Source organism: Equus caballus, chromosome 8 (assembly GCF_041296265.1).
Source record: "Equus caballus isolate H_3958 breed thoroughbred chromosome 8, TB-T2T, whole genome shotgun sequence".
Taxonomy (NCBI): Eukaryota; Metazoa; Chordata; class Mammalia; order Perissodactyla; family Equidae; genus Equus; species Equus caballus.
Window position 1 is genome coordinate 64633391 of NC_091691.1, and position 19382 is coordinate 64652772.

Sequence of the window (19382 nt, forward strand, 5' to 3'; positions counted from 1 at the left end):
CAAATAAAATATTTAAACTTAACCAAAGAACCAACTTTGCATCTTTTTCCTCTACATATTCTGCTCTCCTTTCCATCTTACCCACCTTTGTTTGGCCAACAGCTATTTAAAAATTTTTGAATGAAACACAACTTAAGTCCATAACTATTAAGTATATCCTTCAATTAGTGTGTGTCTGCGTATCCATGTGTGTAATCAACAGCTAGATCAAAATATAGGCTTTTTCAGAACCCCAGGCCTCCTCATCCCACCTCTCCCAACTTTTAATCACTATTTTCCAAACTTCATTTAGCTAACTGCCATCCTTCATAATGTCTTTATCACGAGTCACATATTTACTTAATATTTTTATTTAAATGAACTCATTTTATAATAGAGCTTCCTCCTAAGAAAGAACATCCGTACAATCACAGCTTTGTTGTGCTACTTTCTGTGCTGGCTTTGGATTTGATTCGCATACTACAGTAAACATAACTATGAGAATAAAGGTTCTTAGGCAGCACCATGGCATGGGTGCCACTTTGGGAACCAATGCTTTATCTCATTTCTCAACTCTGTTTACATGAGTCAATTTACTTCTCCCTTACTATTCCCCTCATTCAACCAGACCCATTATTTCTGTCCTTAATTTACTGATTATCCTTTACGTGCCAGTGTCATCCACCACTACCCTAAAGCCTGAAACCCTCAAGTCTGACTAGTTTTTTTTCAGTCTCAGCTTTACACCAAAGCTCACTTCCACTGGTCGTATCCAAGCCTCTCCTCTCTTCAAAATTTTACCCACATGTTATAGTCCAGGTGAACCTTCCCTTCGTCTAGAAACCCTTTCAGAGTTCCTGCCTGCCATCCTCATTCCTGGCCACGAGCTGAAATCATCTCTGTACTGTTTTATTTACACACACACACGAATCTGTCTCCATCCCAATGGCAGGAACCTTCTTTATACTGCCACATTTTCTTTATACTTCTTTATACTTCAACATTAACGAATTAGGAAGAGTGATGACTTGTGCGCACTGAAAGTAAGTTAGAGCTAGCCTGAAATCTGAACCACTGTTAGAAAAGCTTTTCTTCACAGTTAGTAATGAGTATACATCAAGTGTCCAAATCTCCATTCTACAAGACCTACTTCAAGACCACACTCCACCACAGAAACTTTCCCTACTCTAGCCTCACACTAACTTCATATGATCTGCTATTATTCGAGCTACTTATGAACTTAAATATTACTATACTGTTTTCTAGTCTTCATATCCATAATTAGGAGGAAACACACTTTGTATCTATCTTACTTACAGTGTCCAGCAGAGCACTGGGTATGACTAGGCCCCCAGTCAATACTCCTGGGCATGAAGTCAGAAGATCTGGATACAAGCATTGCCTCTTCAATATACTACCTATGTGATCTTAGGCAAAGACTCCTTGAGATTATCCAAGCCTCAGCTGCTTCCTTTATAAAATAGAGGTATCTATTTTACATGGCTGTGAGCATTAAATAAGTTAACGTGGGTGTTTTCAAATTATGAAGTGCTAAATAATCGCAGTTATCATTCTGGGATGGCACCAGAACCAGCTTGCAGTAAGACCAGCTAAGAGAATCAATTCCCTGAAATTTGGAGTTATTCATTTTAGGGCTGACCCAGATACAGTTGCTTTAAATATAGTCATGCACGCATGATGATGTTCACTCAACAATGGACCACATACACAATAGTGGTCCCATAAGATAAGAATGGAGCTGAAAAATGCCTATCGCCTAGTGATGTGGTAGCCATCATAAAGTCACAGAGCAATGATTATTCATGTTTGCGGTGATGGTGGTGTAAATAAACCTACATGCTGCCATTCATATTAAAGTAAAGCACATACAATTATGTACAGTATATATTTGATAATGATAATAAATGACTGTTACTGGTTTATGTATTTACTATACTATACTTTTAATCGTTTAGATTGTACTCTACTTATAAAAAGTTTACTGTAAAACAGTAGTACTGTAAAACACAGTAGCAGCCTTATACATCTCATGTTTACCGCGTCTCTTGATTGCATCATTTTCTCTTGTGCTTGATTTAATTTCATGCTGTTTTGTTCATCACAGCCCCTAAGCGTACAAAATCCACTGCTAATGTTGCCAGTAAGAGGCCACGTTGAGTGATTGACCTGGAAATGAAATTAAAAGTGATTAAGGACTACAAAGGTGGAAAATCAGTGATGGTTATTGCTCGCCAGTCAGGCATGTCCCACTCCCCATAGTTACGATCTTGAAGAACAAAGTGACGGAAGCTGTTAAAGGATCTGCTTCATTGAAGGCAACAAGACTAACAAACATTCCAGAAGAGCCTATATCAGACATGGCGAAACTTCTAATGTCTCAGATTGAAGACCAGGTAGAGAAGTGTATCCCTCTCAGCACTCTAACGATCACAGCCAAAGCAAGAAGTTTGTCTGTAACGCTGAAAGAAAAGGACCCAACTATGATGTTGAATCTACTGCTAGCTCTGGGTGGTTTAAATGATTCAAGAACCGTCATTCGTTACATAATATGAAAGTGAGTGGTGAGTCTGTGAGTGCTGATGTGAAGGCAGCTGAAGAATTTTTGAAAACTAGATAAGCTGATTGTGGAGGAAAATTACTTGCCAGAGGAAATGTTCAATATAGGTGGAAGCTCCCTATTCTGGAAACAGACGCCTGAAAGGACTTTCATCCATAAAGAGGCCAAGTCAATGTCAGCTTTCAAGGCTTTTAAGGACAGGATAACAGTCTTGCTTGGAGGCAATGTTGCAGGCTACAAATTGAAACCCTTTGTGATCTGGCACAGTAAGAACCGCAGGGTCTTCCAGTACATTAATAAGTACACACTACCAGTGTACTACAGGAGCAGTAAAAAGTCATGGATGACTCAGCTCCTCTTCCAAGATGCCCTCCTGAATTACTATGCCAGTGAAATGGAGAAGTACTATTTCCAGAATAACATACCTTTCAAGATTGTGCTTATTCTTGATAATGCTCCTGGACATCCTCCTTTTACTGGTGATTTTCATCCCAATATCAAAGTGGCGTTTCTTCCTCCAAACTCTATTTCTTTGATCAAATCCATGGATCAAAGAGTTATAGCAGCTTCTAAGGCCTACTACCTGAGAACCTTTGCCCAAGCTTTTGCTGCAACTGAGGAAGACGCTGATACAATTCTGGAAGGATTACAACATCTATCACTGCATCAAGAACCTTGCTTGGGCTTGAGGTGATGTCACCAAGGGACATATGAACGGCACCTGGAAGAAGGCACTCAAGCGGCTCATCCATGGCCTTAAAGGACTTACCAAGGATGAAGAGGTTGCAAAAATCAACAAGGCTGTGGCGGAAACGGCAAACAACTTTAACCTGGGCACAGATGAGGATGATATTGAGGAGCTCCTAGAAGTTCCTGAATAAATGACTAACGACGAGCTGTTGGAACTGGAACAGGAATGCATAGCTCAAGAGGCAAGAGAAAAGGAAACAGCCGAAAAAGAAGAATCTCCAAGAAAAGTCAGTGCAGAGTTTAGCAGCAGCTTTTCCAGACCTCAACAAGTTTGAAAACATGGACCCCAACACTGAAAGGTTTTCCCTAATAGAGAGGAATGTTCACAGCGCATTATTTTCTTACAAGGAAATTTATGATGAACAAAAAAGAAACCAACCAAGCAAACCACCATGGACATATTTCTGAAAAGAGTGACACCTCCTCAAGAAGAGCCTCAGGCAGGTCCTTCAGGAGTCATTCCAGAAGGCGGCGTTGTTATCACAGGAGATGACAGCTCCATGTATGCTACTGCCCTTGAAGACCTTCCAGTGGGACAAGATGTGGAAGTGGAAGACAGTGACATTAATGATCCCGAACTGTGTAGGCCTAGAATAATGTGTCTGTTTGTGTCTTAGTTTTCAACAAAGAAGTTTAAAAAGTAAAAAAGAACCAATTTTAAATAGAAAAAATCTTACAGAATAAGGATGTAAAGAAATAAAACATTTTTGTACAGCTGTACAGCGTTTCTGCTTGAAGCTGTCTTATTACAAAAGAATAAAAAAAATCAAAGTTTATAACGTAAAAATGTTACAGTAAGCTAAGGTTAATTTATTATGGAAGAAAAACATTTTTAAAAATAAACTTAGTGTAGCCTAAGTGTACAGTGTTTATAAAGCCTACAGTAGTGGAGAGTAACATCCTGGACCCTCACATTCACTCACCACTCACTCACTGACTCACCCAGAACAACTCCACTCCTGCAAGCTCCATTCATGCTAAGCGCCATATACAGGTGTACCCTTTTTTATCTTTTATGCCATGTTTTTACTGTACCTTTTCTATGTTTAATTATGTTTACATACACAAATACCATTGTGTTACAACTGCCTACAGTATTCAGTACAAGAATACACTGTACAGGTTTGTAGCCCTGTACATAGCCCAGTGTGTAGTAGGTTATACCATCTAGGCTTGTGTAAGTACACTCTATGATGTTCATACCACACTGTGATGTTCACACAATGACGAAATCGCTTAACGACACATTTCTCAGACCGTATCCCGTCATTAAGCAATGCATGACTGTAAAAGCCTTAACTATTTCTGAATTTAAGTATTTATATGGCTGTCTTTTTCCTGCAGATGCTGCTAATAATTATGCTCCCCTCGCTCATACATGACTGTGCCCTTAAAAAAAAAAAACACTTGGAGAAGTCCAACTGCATCCACACGTGGATCTTTAGTGGCCATTAAATGCTGTGGTCAACAACTGCAAGCATCATGCCTACCATGTTACAGCCCCTTGCTCCCTATCCACTTGCTGAGAGACAGCTGCTATAGCAGAAAGAGGAAAGCAACAAGTCAGGAAGCCCAATCCTGATTCTAATGAGCAAGCCGTGTGGCGTGTGCATGAAGCAAGTTTAAGCACAGTCCAGATTTCAAAATGCTCTGAAAACAAGGCTTATCAAAGTCATTCTCTCGCACTTTTCACTTACGAAATCCATCTTTAGGGTGTATTTCCAGCATAATATGATTGGGCTGGACAACACCCAGTTAAAAAAGATACACTAGGATTTTTTTCCAGCAAAAAAAACAGGGACATCCTAGCATGATGATTAAAGACTTTCCACTCAATAGTACTTCTTTTCTTTTTTTTAAAGACTGGCACCTGAGGTAACATCTGTTGCCAATCTTTTTTATACACACACACACACCCACACACACACACACCCACACACACACACATATTCTTCTCCCCAAAGTGCCCCCAGTACATAGTTGTACATTCTAGTTGTAGGCCTTTCTGGCTGTGCTATATGGGACACTGCCTCAGCTTGGCTTGATGAGCGGTGCCATGTCTGCATCCAGGATCTGAACCAGCAAAACCCTGGGCCGCTTAAGCAGAGCGCGCGAACTTAACCACTTGGCCACAGGGCTGGCCCCTCAATAGTATTTCTCAAAGATGGAGATAGAGGTGCACTATTTCCATGTGACATCTTACCTCCACAGTATTCCAGAAGGTATCTATGCAAATATCGAAGCACCTTAATTTCTTTCTCAATATATGCATCCTTAGCTGAAATCTGATTCAGTTCTGGCCACTTAAAATTTATCTATTTTATCATTCTTAACAATTTTCACTGTAATTAAATATTCGAGAATTAAATATTCTTGGATCACAAAAAACTCATGTGGAAGGTAAAGCTGGTTATATTCATTCAAAATCCTATCAAGACCATCTTCAGAACAGATTATAGAACACTTTAGGCTGATGGTAACTTTCACACTTCTGGTTCCTTTTATTTGTTCTCCTGAAGATTCCTAAATGGTTTCATTCTTTGATGTCTATTTCATTATATCTTTTGCCTCTCTTAAGATGTCAACATACAAGTCTTTCTTAGATGACTTTCTTCAATAATTTTTTTCAGGATCCACCATAATTTACTCCAGTTTGCTTACCCTGGAAATGGGACTCTTTGCTAGATTAGATAGGAAAAGTTAATTGAAGTACTGATCAAGATTTTAAAAACTACAATTTTTTTTAAACAAGGCCAAGAAATTCCCTGATGTCAGGGACTTTCTGAGATCGTAGAGATTAGCCAAGTCTATCGCCATCTCCAGGAGAAAAAGTGCAAAGCAAGTAAAGATTTCAGTGCTCTGCCCTAACTTGTCTTCCAGAAAACAAATACCCAAACTTAGCTTGGGTTTGATATTTTTTTAAAATACGAAATCCAACTATCGAATTCTTTGTTTTTTCTCCCCAAAGCCCCAGTACATAGTTGTATATCCTAGTTGTTAAGTCCTTCTAGTTCTTCCATGTAGGATGCCACCACAGCCGGGCTTGATTTGTAGGTATGTAGGTCTGTAGGTCCACGCCCAGGACCAAGCCAGTGAACCCTGGCCACTGAAGCGGAATGCATGAATTTAACCGCTACACCACCAGGCCAGCCCATTTCTTGTTTCTTTTCATATTATCCTATACCTCTTAAATGGAGCCATTTTCTTTGTCTACAGGAAAGTTTTACCTTTTAGTGGGAAATACTTTAGTGTAAACGAATGTCATCTAACACATCTTACACCTTTTAGTTCCTCTGATGGCTTACTATCATTCCCTTGAGTAGATATCCTAAAAGCGGATTTTGCTTTAAAAATATCCTTGAAATAACTAATTTCTCACCTGTGAAAAGTTGCAATTCTACTACTGCAAAGGTTCACTAACCTTTCAGGTTGTTAATAAACAAGTGGAAAAAAGAACATTTTCTCAGGGACTAAGTTTTCTGCAAGGAACTCAATGCCTACCTGGCTATCAACTGAGTTTTGAAAAGTCAATAAGGCTCAATTGTAATGAGGGTAGATACTGTTATAAATAAGCTTCATACATTTCTAGATTTTACGTAGCATACTATGACCCTAAAGAAAATTTCGACGCGCTTACTAAATGCCAACCATTGTTCTAAGTGGTTCACTATATAAAGATAAGAATCTTTATAGGTAGAGACTACCATTATCAATGCATTACAGATAATGAAGCTAAAGCACAATTAACCACCAATTAAGAAACTTCCCCCACTCAACAGATGGGGGCAAAAAGGGCTTCAAACCTAGACAGTCTGGCTTCAGAGTCCTCATGCTTAACCATTATGCTATCCTGCCTCTCATGTCTTGGAATTATTATTGGGATGGGTATTCTGAAGAAGTATGTTATCCAATTGAAAGTTACCTTACATCAAATACAGGATCACCACAGTGTCAGGACTAACAGTCACGTTCCTAAAACTCAAACTCCAATAAGTTAAGGAAACAAACTGTGACTTGTATTAGGTGGTCTAATTCTGCCATTAAAACGTCTTTGAAACAAACAGTAGTGGAGAGGAGTTGTTCTCTCATGAATAACAGAATATTGACCACACTAGATTAAGTTTTTAAACAAAGAGGGACCAATAATAGTAATAGTAGCAACATCATAGAGATGACACAAGGGTAAAAACAAGGCAAGGAACTAGCCAAATCAGGAATGATGATCAATATTCCAGGAAAGCTGAACCTACTAATAATTACCAGCTTTGACCTTGGGGAGAGTGAGTAAGCCAGGAACTGATAGGCAGCATGTAACTCAGGCTATTTCTCTATTTATTAAGCAACTTCAAAATCAAGCAAGGAGAAGGAATTTAAGGAAATCAGCTATAACAATCAAGTTAACTTTTCCACTTGTACTGATATTTAAACGAAGTAGACAATTAATTATGCTATTTTTAAATTACTTCCATTTTCTGTGTGACCTTTTAGCCTCACTCCCTTAGCACGTGTTATCCACTTACTGAAGAATCACACTACCTTGGGGTCATAAAGGTCAGCTAAACTGGTGTTTCCCAAATTGGGTGTTCACTGGAACATTGCTACACAAGGTTTTAATAGGCAGGCCATAACTCAGATTCTGGGCTGTCTGGGAGCAGAAAAAAAGGTTTCTTTGCTACATACCTGCTCTAATCCTCAATATGCCCATGTCCAGAGTGAAGCTCCAAGAATGGAATCTGGTTTTGTAACCTTCCTCAAAATCACTCAAACAAATTTTTGCTGAATACGTACTACCATCTCCCAGAGAATACATTGTACAGAATACAACTAAGCAAACATCAGACCTAGCATTTCTCTTGTCCTTGTCATTCAAGCTCTTCTTGACCACCTCCAACAAAAGTAAACTCATTATTTTATTTATCCTTGACTTTTGAAGAACAGTTTCACTGGATATAGAATTCTAGGTTGGAGGTGTTTTTCTTTCAAAACTTTTCACCCCACTCCTCCTTGCTCATGTGGTTCTGCTGAGAAGTCATTGTAATTCTTATTCTGTAGGTAAGATTTTTTTCCCTCTGGCTTCTTTCAAGGTTTTCTCTTTGTCTTTAGTTTTCTGCAGTCTGAATATGATATGCCTAAGTGTAAACTGTAGATTTTTTGGTATCCTGACTTGAGTTTGTTCTGTTTCCTGGATCAGTGGTTTGATGTCTGTCATTAATTTTGGAAATTCTTGGCCATTATTACTTTAAAATATTTCTTCTGCTTCATTCATTTTCCTTTTGGTATTCCAAGCACATGTGTGTTACATCTTTCAAAATTGTCCTACAATTCTTTAATGTTCTGTGGGTTTTGTTATTCTTTCTTTTTGCATTTCAGTTTGGGAAGTTTCTACTGACCAATGATCAAGCTCACTGATATTTTCCTCAGCCAAGTCCAGTCTATTGAGGTGACCTCCAAAGGTACTATTCATTTATCAGGTTATTTTTTTTTCTTTTTTTTGTAGCATTTGCTTTTGATTCTTAAGCATTTCCATCTCTCTACTTGAATCTGTTCTTGCAATGGTGTCTATTTTCCATCAGAGTTAACTCATGAATCAGTTATTTTAAATTCCTGGTCTGATAATTCCAAAATTTGGGCCATACACGAATCTGTTTCCGGCCTTTTGGCATGCCTTGTAATTTTTATGAAAGCTGAACATGATTATTAGGTAATAGGAATGGAGATAAATAGGTCTTCGGTGTGAGGTTTTACATTCATCTGGCCAGGAGTTGGGCTGTGTTTAAGGTTTGTCAAAGATGTAGATGGCAGAGGCTGCAACTCATTACTAAACAGTCCTGTCACATTAGGCAGTTCGGACAGAATGGTCTTGCTTGTCATCTGTAATACATCCACTGGTCCCAGTTCTGCCCTCTTAACTAAACCCAATTCCTCTCTTCTGATAGCTTTCAAAGTATCTGAGGACAGGTAGCACATAAATTATGCCTGTCTCCAAGTCTGATCTCTGATATAACCATTTCCTTCAACTGTTCTACCGGGTATTTTTGTTTCCATTTCTTTTGCCAAACTGGCCCCTGCCTCTGGATACATCATAGTAAATTAATTCCTTTTGCTAATGTGGAATCCAGAAATCCAGTTGTGGTTTAACCAGCATCCAATGAAACAGAACTTACTTTCCATATTCTGTACAGTTAATTAGTGGTTTAACACTGTTTAATACCAGCTATGTCACCAGGTTGATTAACAGCTACATGACCAGTGCTTTCTGCCATGAGTGATGCCAAATCAGGTCCTGAACATATTGATGCAAAGAGCTGATGGGAATCTAAATGCAGGATCGACAGTGGAAATGTTTAAGCAGAGAAAGGGGATAATGAAAGCATTGCAAGATCCACATGGATTCCCATTCAATTTGCACTGGTATGGATCAATGGTCAGCACACTGTGAGTCTTGGGTGAGTATCAGAGGCAGCCCTAATTCAACTGAAGTTGTAAGCAAATTCACGTAGATATATGCATTTTTCAAGGGTGTGGCAACTCAAGAAAGGATAACATCTACGTTCTCATGTTCTACAATCTTTCCTTCTGAAGTTTCATACACACCCACACTTTTTTTAATTAAAGAAAACTAAATACACTTAGCTATTCCCAAAAGTCAAATGGTAACTAAAATCTCATTAGGAATTAGAATTAATATAAGACATATTACTATAGCATAATGTGTCTAGCACATATTAAGTTGCCAAAATTTATCAAGTTTACTGATAATGAGCTGTCTACTTAATATTTGTGCATTTCATTGTACGTAAATTCTCAATTTTGTAAATGTATTAACAGTTTATTGATCCTAAAAAACTCCCAAGAGTATTATTTTACATTGGAATAAGATGACTGGATATTAGAAAGGTTCCAAGAATGAAACAGGCTTTGCTCTGAAGCAGTGACTTTCTCCATAACTTGATCTAAACATGACCAGACTTGGGAGGTGCTTTACAAAGAATTCTTGCTGAGGAGCCAGCCTGGTGGCACAGTGGTTAAGTGCACATGTTCTGCTTCGGTGGCCCAGGGTTTGCCAGTTCGGCTCCCAGGTGAGGACATGGCACCGCTTGGCACACCATGCTGTGGTAGGCGTCCCACAGAGAAAGTGGAGGAAGATGGGCAGGGATGTTAGCTCAGGGCCAGTCTTCCTCAGCAAAAAGAGGAAGATTGGCAGCAGATGTTAGGTCAGGGCTAATCTTCCTCAAATAAACAAACGAAAAAAAAAATTCTTGCTTGAGGAAGTTAGGCCTGACAGAATTCTTTCTACGAGAATATGTTAGTCTGAATGACATAAGGCTCTCCTTAAAATTTCCACTGATTTAACTACGTAAGAGGGACACATTTTACTTTAACAAATCTGATGTGTGCAATGATATCAAAATTATCAAGACTGGGGCCAGGGGGCCAGCCTGGTGGCACAGTGGTTAAATGTGCACATTCTGCTTCGGTGGTCCAGGGTTCACCAGTTTGGATCCAATGTGCAGACCTACACACTGCTTGTCAAGTCATGCTGTGGCAGGCATCCCACATATAAAGTAGAGGAAGATGGGCATGGGTGTTAGCTCAGGGCCACTCTTCCTCAGCAAAAAGAGGAGGCTTGATGCCAGATGTTAGCTCAAGGCTAATCTTCCTCAAAAAAAAAAAAAAAGACTGGGGCCAGCCCGGTGGCACAGCTGTTAAGTTCACACACTCCACTTTGGCAGCCCAGGTTTCACCAGTTCAGATTCCAGGTACGGACCTATGCACTGCTTATCAAGCCATGCTGTGGCAGGTATCCCACATACAGATGGGCACTGATGTTAGCTCAGGGCCAATCCTCCTCAGCAAAAAAAAGAGGAAGATTGGCAGCAGATGTTAGCTCAGGGCTAATCTTCCTAAAAAAATAATAATAATAAAGTAAAAAAAAAAATTATCAAGATTTAAATTCTAGTTCTAACACAAATCTTACTTCAAAAGCAAGGAGCAGATAAATTAGATGGTATAGTTACCAATAATAGCACTCCCCCATTAATTACAATGGTGTACTGAAGGAACTGGACTTAGAAAGGCAATGAGGACTTCTATTAAACAAATAACTTTCAATACTCTTGAAAGTAAACATCCCCCTGCTAAATCTGTGACATATACCTAATTTTTCAATAGGTCCAACAAATATAACTTATTTACCCTAACGGAGATAAGTTCCACTCCTTCCTGAAATGAAGGAAGCAAGATACAATAAACGCTTGCCAGCTATACTTTTAAGTTAAAAAAATCACTTTCACAAACATTTTTTAAAAGATGAAACTGAAGATACGCAACTGTTTAAAAGAACAAAACAGAGTGGAATACATCAAAACATTAATGATTGTTTCAGTGTTAGTACAAACTTGTGAGTGCTTTTTTGTTCTTTCTCAATATTTTCCAAATTTATACATGTATTGTTTTTATGATGGGGAAGTGTTTTATGAAAAAAGGGCAAGGAAAGAAAAATTTTAACTCTGCATATGCTCTTACAAGTTGAATTAAACTACTCGGAAGTTCCCTACTATGAGATAAGGAATAGGGAAAAAGTCAAAAGCTTGAATAGATTTTACAAATCATTAGGTTTGATACATACATTTTGAAGATGAGAAAAGAATGTGCTTAATAGTACACAATTTCTTCAAGTTCACAGAGTAAGCTGTAGAACCCATAACTCCAAAGTCTCAGTTCATTACTGTAATCTACAGTCCATACTCACTGAAGACTAATCAAGATACAGACCCAAGTAGGATGCAAATCTGTACATACAGTATGGTTCTAACTGTTTAAATCTTTTATAACTATGTTTATTTACAATGATGTTTCCAACCTGATTTTTATAAGACTAAAGGAAATATATCAAAATATTATCAGGAGCTGTCTAAGCAGTTCTAATGTATTCATTTTAATGTAATTTATTTCATGATAAAAATTTAAATTTTAAATCATAATCTCCCCTACAACAGAGTTTAAGTGCAATAGCAGGGTTGCAAGTTAGGCACAGAGATGCTGGTAATTTTTTACCCATATTAACATATGGAAATGTTTCTTTTATACAGTATTGGGAGATTTCATTCAAGAGGCTGAAGAGTTCTGAGAATGTAAAAATAAGCTATTAGAGACTTCAGGAGCAGTTTCTTGATGAATATGAGATTGGTTTGGGTTTTTTTTTTCCATTATTGAGTATAGAAATTCAAATGAAGGGTAACAGTGCTTATTAGTCAGAAAGGGGCAGAGATAATCAAATCTAGCCAGCAGATGACATGCCAGAATTCAAACTCTCTCACTAGCACTAGTCATCTAGATGCTGCACTCCTCCCTGTGGATGATAAACTGTAAGACAGGTCTAGGTAAGGAGTTGAGAAAAAAGGGTCACCTGGTATACATGACACCAGCTTCTGGGTGGAGATACAACACTAAATTCTTGCAGGCATTTAGAAAGCTGTACTGTTTGTTCCTGTATCTTCTTTCCTTTTCCCAATTTTCCTTCTGTCCTTCATCTTTTTTCTCTTTTACTTTGTTTCCATTCCCTTGCCTCATCCTGTGTTTCAATGTCAAAGGAAACTTTTAATATTGTCATCTTTTACAACTGTGAAATTTTCAGTTCTGCATTATCTACAGGGCATCTCCAACTTTCACACAGAGCTCCTTTTGTGTGAAATGTATACAAACTATATACTGATATACCTTATATACACTATTTATAATATATACACCATATACAAATAATCTTAAACAGCTTTTTTGACATCAAATTCCCTTTCACCCATTAGTTAGCAAACAGGTCAAAGCTGCCCCATGATGATGCTGCAGTTAGCATTTCAGTTTTATATAGCAGTCTGTGATTTTATGTGGGTACTGATACTTGTGATAAGAAAGAAGGATAGAAATCAGACATGCAAAGAGTGGCAAATATTTAGGTCCACTCAGATACTCTCTGGACTTCAGCTGGTCAACCATATATTCTGGACTAAAGGAAAGTGAGAACAGAATTTAATAATTCTGAATTGGGATTCGTCAAAAAATCCCAGGATCCAAATGCAAAGGGAATTTCACAAATCCAAAGAGGAAGATATAGCTTCTTTATATTTCACGAAAAGGCAAGATGGCAAATTGTTACACATCTTTTGCTTGACAGATTGAAGGAAAGTTGATGGGACTGCCATCAAAATCAGCATCACAACCTCCAGCTCAATCCAATAAAAACTAAATCCTTCTTCCCAACTTGAAGATCAGTTCTTCCTGACTAGTAAATGTTATTCCTATTTAACCATGAGAATGACATATTCTTTTAAAATTACATTGTCTATATTTAATAATTAATCTATGTCCTTCCTAATTCTACATCTCAAATACTACACAGGGGCTTAAAAAACATCAATAAATATAGTAAAGAATTTTGCTCTCTGGAGAAAAAGAAATGTCCCTCATAGCATATGATTTTGTTGCTAAAATTCAGTATAATTTATTTCTATTCACATTTTTTAGGAATGCATTATGTGCAAAGGTGAACGCTGACTTACTACATTAAGTTTAAGTTTCATCAGCACAATCTCCTTTTCCCAAAATCTCACAAAGGATCTCACTTGGTCCACTGTTCCATTCTCATTTCACAGCCATTATGACTTTAACGGCATTACTTATATTGTTTCCGGCTTACTGGCCTAGACCTCCCAAACATTCTTTTGTTGATCAGAACAAAAAAGTAGAGAGATTCTCATAAAATGGGTGTGAGGACACCCTGTTTTCTGATGGATACTAACTAGGGGGGGGAAGGATGTCCCGGTAATTAGGCATTTTCAGTAGTTTACACCACTGAGCTGGCTTTTCTATTAACTATTTCCTAGGGGAAAGCTCTCCCCTTTGAGCCTACTGTCTTACATACTATCTTTCTGAAAACGCTGGGTGATTCCAGTGATGTTATCATCTTTAGGTAACTACAGAGAGTATGTACAACCTGCTTGGGTTGTCAGTAAGGTCAACAAGATCCAACATGGATTATACCAATGACTGGTTTTCCAGACAAATGACCTTCATCACTCCAGGGCCTCACCAGCCTGGAGGGAACACTGCCCTTTTCCTCTGCTCCAAGCTCCACTCAGACACACACTCCTCACCACTGCTACCTGGCCCAAGAAGGGGGGATGCACAGGAGTTGACTCTCCTGATTGTTTCCACTGCAGTACCTAGTCACTGTGTGTTATTCCAACCTCCTGCTTCCAGGTGTTCCACTTCCAGACAAAGAGAATTTGTGTAAATGCTCCCACCTCTAGGAGGGCACATGCCAGAGTGTGGTTGATTTATTCAATTCCTGTTAGTAATCCACCTTCTAAGAATACTGCCATTTGGGGGGGGGCACCCATAGCATTCCTTCTCTTACAAGAGCAGAACCATTACATACATCACATAGAGCATATTAACTTCTTCATTTCCTATATATCTATGTCTCCATTTTATCTATACCTATCTTTTAAGCAATCTTCCCAATCATTATGAATAGAACGTGCTCTGACAATGGAAATGTTCTATATCTGCACTACCCAACACAGTAGCCAAGAGCCATATGCAGCTACTGAGCTTTCAAAATACATCTAGTGCTGAGGAATTAAATTTTAAATTTTACTTAATTTCCAATTTAAAAGCACACGTGCCTAGTAGCTACCTACTGAATAGTACAACTCTCTCTTTCTCTACATTTCACCTCAAACCCTCCATTTCAAGCGTCTCTCCCTCCGTTTCATTTCTCCCTCCTCACTTCATCTCCCTCTCCATTTATTCCTCTTTTCATTATATCTCTCTTCATATTTCATATTTATATAATAGATATGTAACACAATATGTATCTTTATTATACAGTTAAATGATAAAGACAGATTATACTAGATTTTATATTTCTTTATATTTTAACATACATTATCTTTTCTACAAGTTCTAGAAGGGAAAAGGTGCAACTCAGTATAACATCTTAGAAAGTCAAGGGAAGAATGCCTAAGCACCTATTCTGCCTTTGTTTTCTCTAGAGAATAGAGTGAAAATCTAATTCAGGCAAGGAAATAATGTGAACACTACACTTTAATTAAATCCAAGTCTCTTAACCTAATTAATTACATTCCAGAACACTGGGATAGAAGGTAGAAAACACTTTAGACCAACTGGATTTCTGAGACAATTACTTCCAAGAAATCACAAAGAAGTACCAAAAGGGTGAACACAGGCAAATACTGTACCTAATTTGAAAAGAGGTAGATTCCATAAACAACAGACTAGTAGGCCTGAGGCAGGTAAGTCAGAATCTCAAAAAATGATTGAACATATTGTTTATAAAAGAACTCAGGAATCCAGATGCAATCACTGAGATGCTAAGACTATAAGTAGCAATATATACACTTCCTTTTTGAGAGAATTATAGATATAAAAATATTGCAGACAACTTACACCCTTTTACAGTATCTGAATAAATAAGACATAATTTCACTGGTTAAGTGATAAGGTAATGATAAATGATAAGCTAGCTAGAAAATCTCCAAGTTTTTTTTTTGTTTGGGGCTGGAACTTCTGAGGTACTGACTATATGCTGGGCAGTTTCAAGTACTCAACTCAATTAAATCCCATAATAACCATATAAAGCAGGAACAGTTACTACCCCTTTTGTGCAGACAAGGAAACTGAGGTCAAATGCTTTGCCCAATGTCACTGAGCTGGTAAGTGGTGAAGCCAAAATTTAAACTCAGGCAATCCAATTCCAGTCCCCACTCTTCAGCACAAACCTAAACCGCCTCTTGAAGTGTTCACTGATCTAAGACCAAAGTCAACCAAGAAAAACTTCTAACCATAGGCTTATGTTTCTGGACTTATATCTTCAACACATAAGAATATTTTTACTTATAACTTAGAACATATCTTTAAGAAATCTGCAGAAGAAACAAAACCAAGAGAGCCAAAATAAGAAATAACAAAAGTCACATTTAAAAAAAAAAACTCTACATGCTAAAATATTGACTCAGATAATAAAGACACATATATTTTAAAAACGAATTATAGAGCCAGCCCTGATGGCTTAGTGGTTAAAGTTCAGCATGCTCTGCTTCAGTGGCCCAGGTTTGGTTCTTGGGTGCAAAACCACACCACTCGTCTGTCAGTAGCTGTGCTGTGGCAACAGATCACATAGAAGAACTAGAAGACTTATGACTAGAATATACAACTATGCGCTGGGGCTCTGGGGGGCGGAAAGAGAGAGACAGGAAGACTAGCAGCAGATGGTAGCTCAGGGTGAAACCTTTCCCCACAGGAAAAAAAAAAAGACCCAACTACATGAGAATTTGATGAACAACTCCAAAATTAAGAATGGGTCACATTAAAACAAAAAAGAGGTTTAAAGTAGTCCCAAAATTAGTATGGGCAAAAAAAGATGCCAATGTTACACTGTCAAAATATACACACTCCACACACATAAAACCACCCCTCAGAGCCTAGGAGTAAAAAACAGTTTATACGCAGGAAAAACAAATGCCACAAGTTATTTATGCTATAGTAAAGATTTTATTTACTATAACTTACTTAAATACTCCTTGAAGAATAGAAAATATAAAGACTCACCACACATTTTACTATAATTATTTACTTTGCTTACTGAAATGATCTTAGATCCTTTCTCAGAACCTATTACTTTCATCAAACATATACTTTCAAATATTTACTTGCATAATTCCTAAACACTTGGGTTAGGAAAAGTAATCTAAAAGTGGAGAAAGAAAAATGCTTTAAGCATTCATTGCCAGCAATAAAAAAGCAGCTAACCAACCAAGAGACACATACTAAGGTTTATAAGAAGTAGACAACAGCTAATTAAACAATATTTTACATTTACATTAAATAGGGCCAAACATTCCCATACACTTGGCCAAGCTCTGGAGGTATGTTATGGACATTTATACTACTGATTCTCCTATGAGCCACTTTAAGAAAGAATGCAACCAGTGCCTTTTGGGACTCCCAGCAGCACGGAGAGGATCCAGGTAACACAATAACCAAAGCAGTACTAGATGCTGTGGCTGATGTGCTGGTCTAGTAGATGCAAGGTTCCAGTCAGGTCTCCACTGACTAGGCAAACTCACAAAACTGGCACTAACTAATCTCTGACTCTGATCCCCTTTCGACTTGCCCTGGAGGTGTAGAATCTGTGAACTGGCCAAGTAAGAGCTATAAGACATCCCTTTTGCCAACAGAGACCCATAAAAATCTGACTAAACAATCTCCATCCCCAACATTAGACAAGCATGCTGTAAGGAAGAATAAATACAACAAAAACAACAGCAACAATTAAAAACACCCATGGAAAATACTGAAGGAAAATGATAGAAAGGAGGAAAAATGATGAGAAAAGATGAGCAATGAAGTAAAGATTTGGAAGATTCGATATATATAAAATAGGAATTTAAGGAGAAACTACAAAAAATTGAGAAACAAAAATAAAAGGCAACTTAAGTTTTCCAATAAAAGGGCACATCAAACATCAAGCAAAATTAATGAAAGATCAATATCTTACGTATATGCTAATCAAAGTGTTAAATGTGTAGGAGAAAAGAAAAAAAAATACAGTAACTAGGCCAAAAGCGAAAAAGGAAAAAAAGTGGGGGCCAGCCCCATGGCCGAGTGGTTAAGTTTGCATGTGCTGCTTCGGCAGCCTAGGGTTTCAGGGTTTCGGATCCTGGGTGTGGACCTAGCACCGCTCGTAAAGCCATGCTGAGGTGGCGTCCCACACACCACAACTAGAAGAACCCACAACTAAAATATACAACTATGTACTGGGGGGCTTTGGGGAGAAGGAAGAAAAATTTTAAAAAAGTAAAATAAAACACTACTAAAAAAAAAAAGAAAAAAGTGGCCCAAGAATTCTATATTTCATTTGAGCCTAGCTGTAATGGGTGAAGAGAAAGGAAAGCCACCCTCAGACATGCAAGAACTTGCACTACTTTTGTTACTCTTCATGACTTCTATATCTGTCTTCTATTCTGCTGTAGTTGACTAGAACAGTTTTTCAAGTGAAATTTTTAATGACAAGTAATACAAGAATGATGGTAATAAAACAAAAAAAAAATAAGAAAAATTACTATTTACAGACCAATAAAAGGATCTAAGATTCTATAAACAAAACTGGTCTGGAAGGAGGAAAGGGAAGAAACAAACTAAAAGAGGGTTATTATTTCGAATTATGCATTTTCACTATCAACAGTAGGTTGTAGTTTTTATCCTCCATTCAATATTTGTGGTTATCTCCCACATGTTCCTCAATGCATGAATGTACATGTGCACACACATATAAAAGTATATATTCGAACAAATACTTTTGTGAAATTTCTTAAATAAAAAGGTATATAATAAATTTCTAGCAACTGTTCAGAAAATGGAAAAGACTACTCTCAAAACAGTGTGCTTTGTTCACATCAGAAATATTCAAGGAGAAACTAACTCATCTGTCTCATCTTTTGGGAAATGTTCTAGAATCACTTCCAGTACTAGGGGGATCAAATGATCTCCAAACTCTGTCTAGTAACAAGTATCATCAACCTTAAACTATACTATGACATTACAACAAAAGACTAATAATCCAATTAAAAAATGGACGAAACACTTGAATAGACATTTCTCCAAAGATAAACAAATGGCCAATAAGCACAGGAAAAGATGCTCAACACCACCAATTATTAGGGCAATGCCAATCAAAACCACAAAGGGAGACTGCCCCACACCTATTAGGATGGCTACTATCAACAAAAACAGAAATGATAAGCGTTGGTGAGGATGTGGAGAAACTGGAACTCTGTGCACTGTTGGTGGGAATGTAAAATGGTGTAGCCACTATGGATGGTATAGTATGGTATGGTGATTTCTCAAAAAATTGAAAAGAGAATTATCATAAGGCCCAGCAATCCCACTTCTGGGTATATACCCAAATGATTTGAAAGCAAAGACTCAAAGAGATATTTGCTATGAACCCATGTTCATAACAGCATTATTCACAATAGCCAAAAGGTGGAAGAAA

General features: G+C 37.8%; 1 protein-coding gene across 2 annotated transcripts in view; it reads right to left on the reverse strand.

The window, feature by feature from the left end:
- RPRD1A (regulation of nuclear pre-mRNA domain containing 1A) overlaps positions 1-19382 on the reverse strand; it is an 86751-nt gene that overhangs the window by 15714 nt on the left and 51655 nt on the right. Inside the window, exon 7 of one of the 2 annotated variants that reach the window (XM_023647665.2) lies at positions 2038-2166. The exons of the other annotated variant lie outside the window; for it this stretch is intronic. Coding sequence (XP_023503433.2) covers positions 2038-2166 — 129 coding nt within the window. The remainder of the gene's footprint in view (positions 1-2037; positions 2167-19382) is intronic. 2 annotated transcript variants of the gene reach the window in all.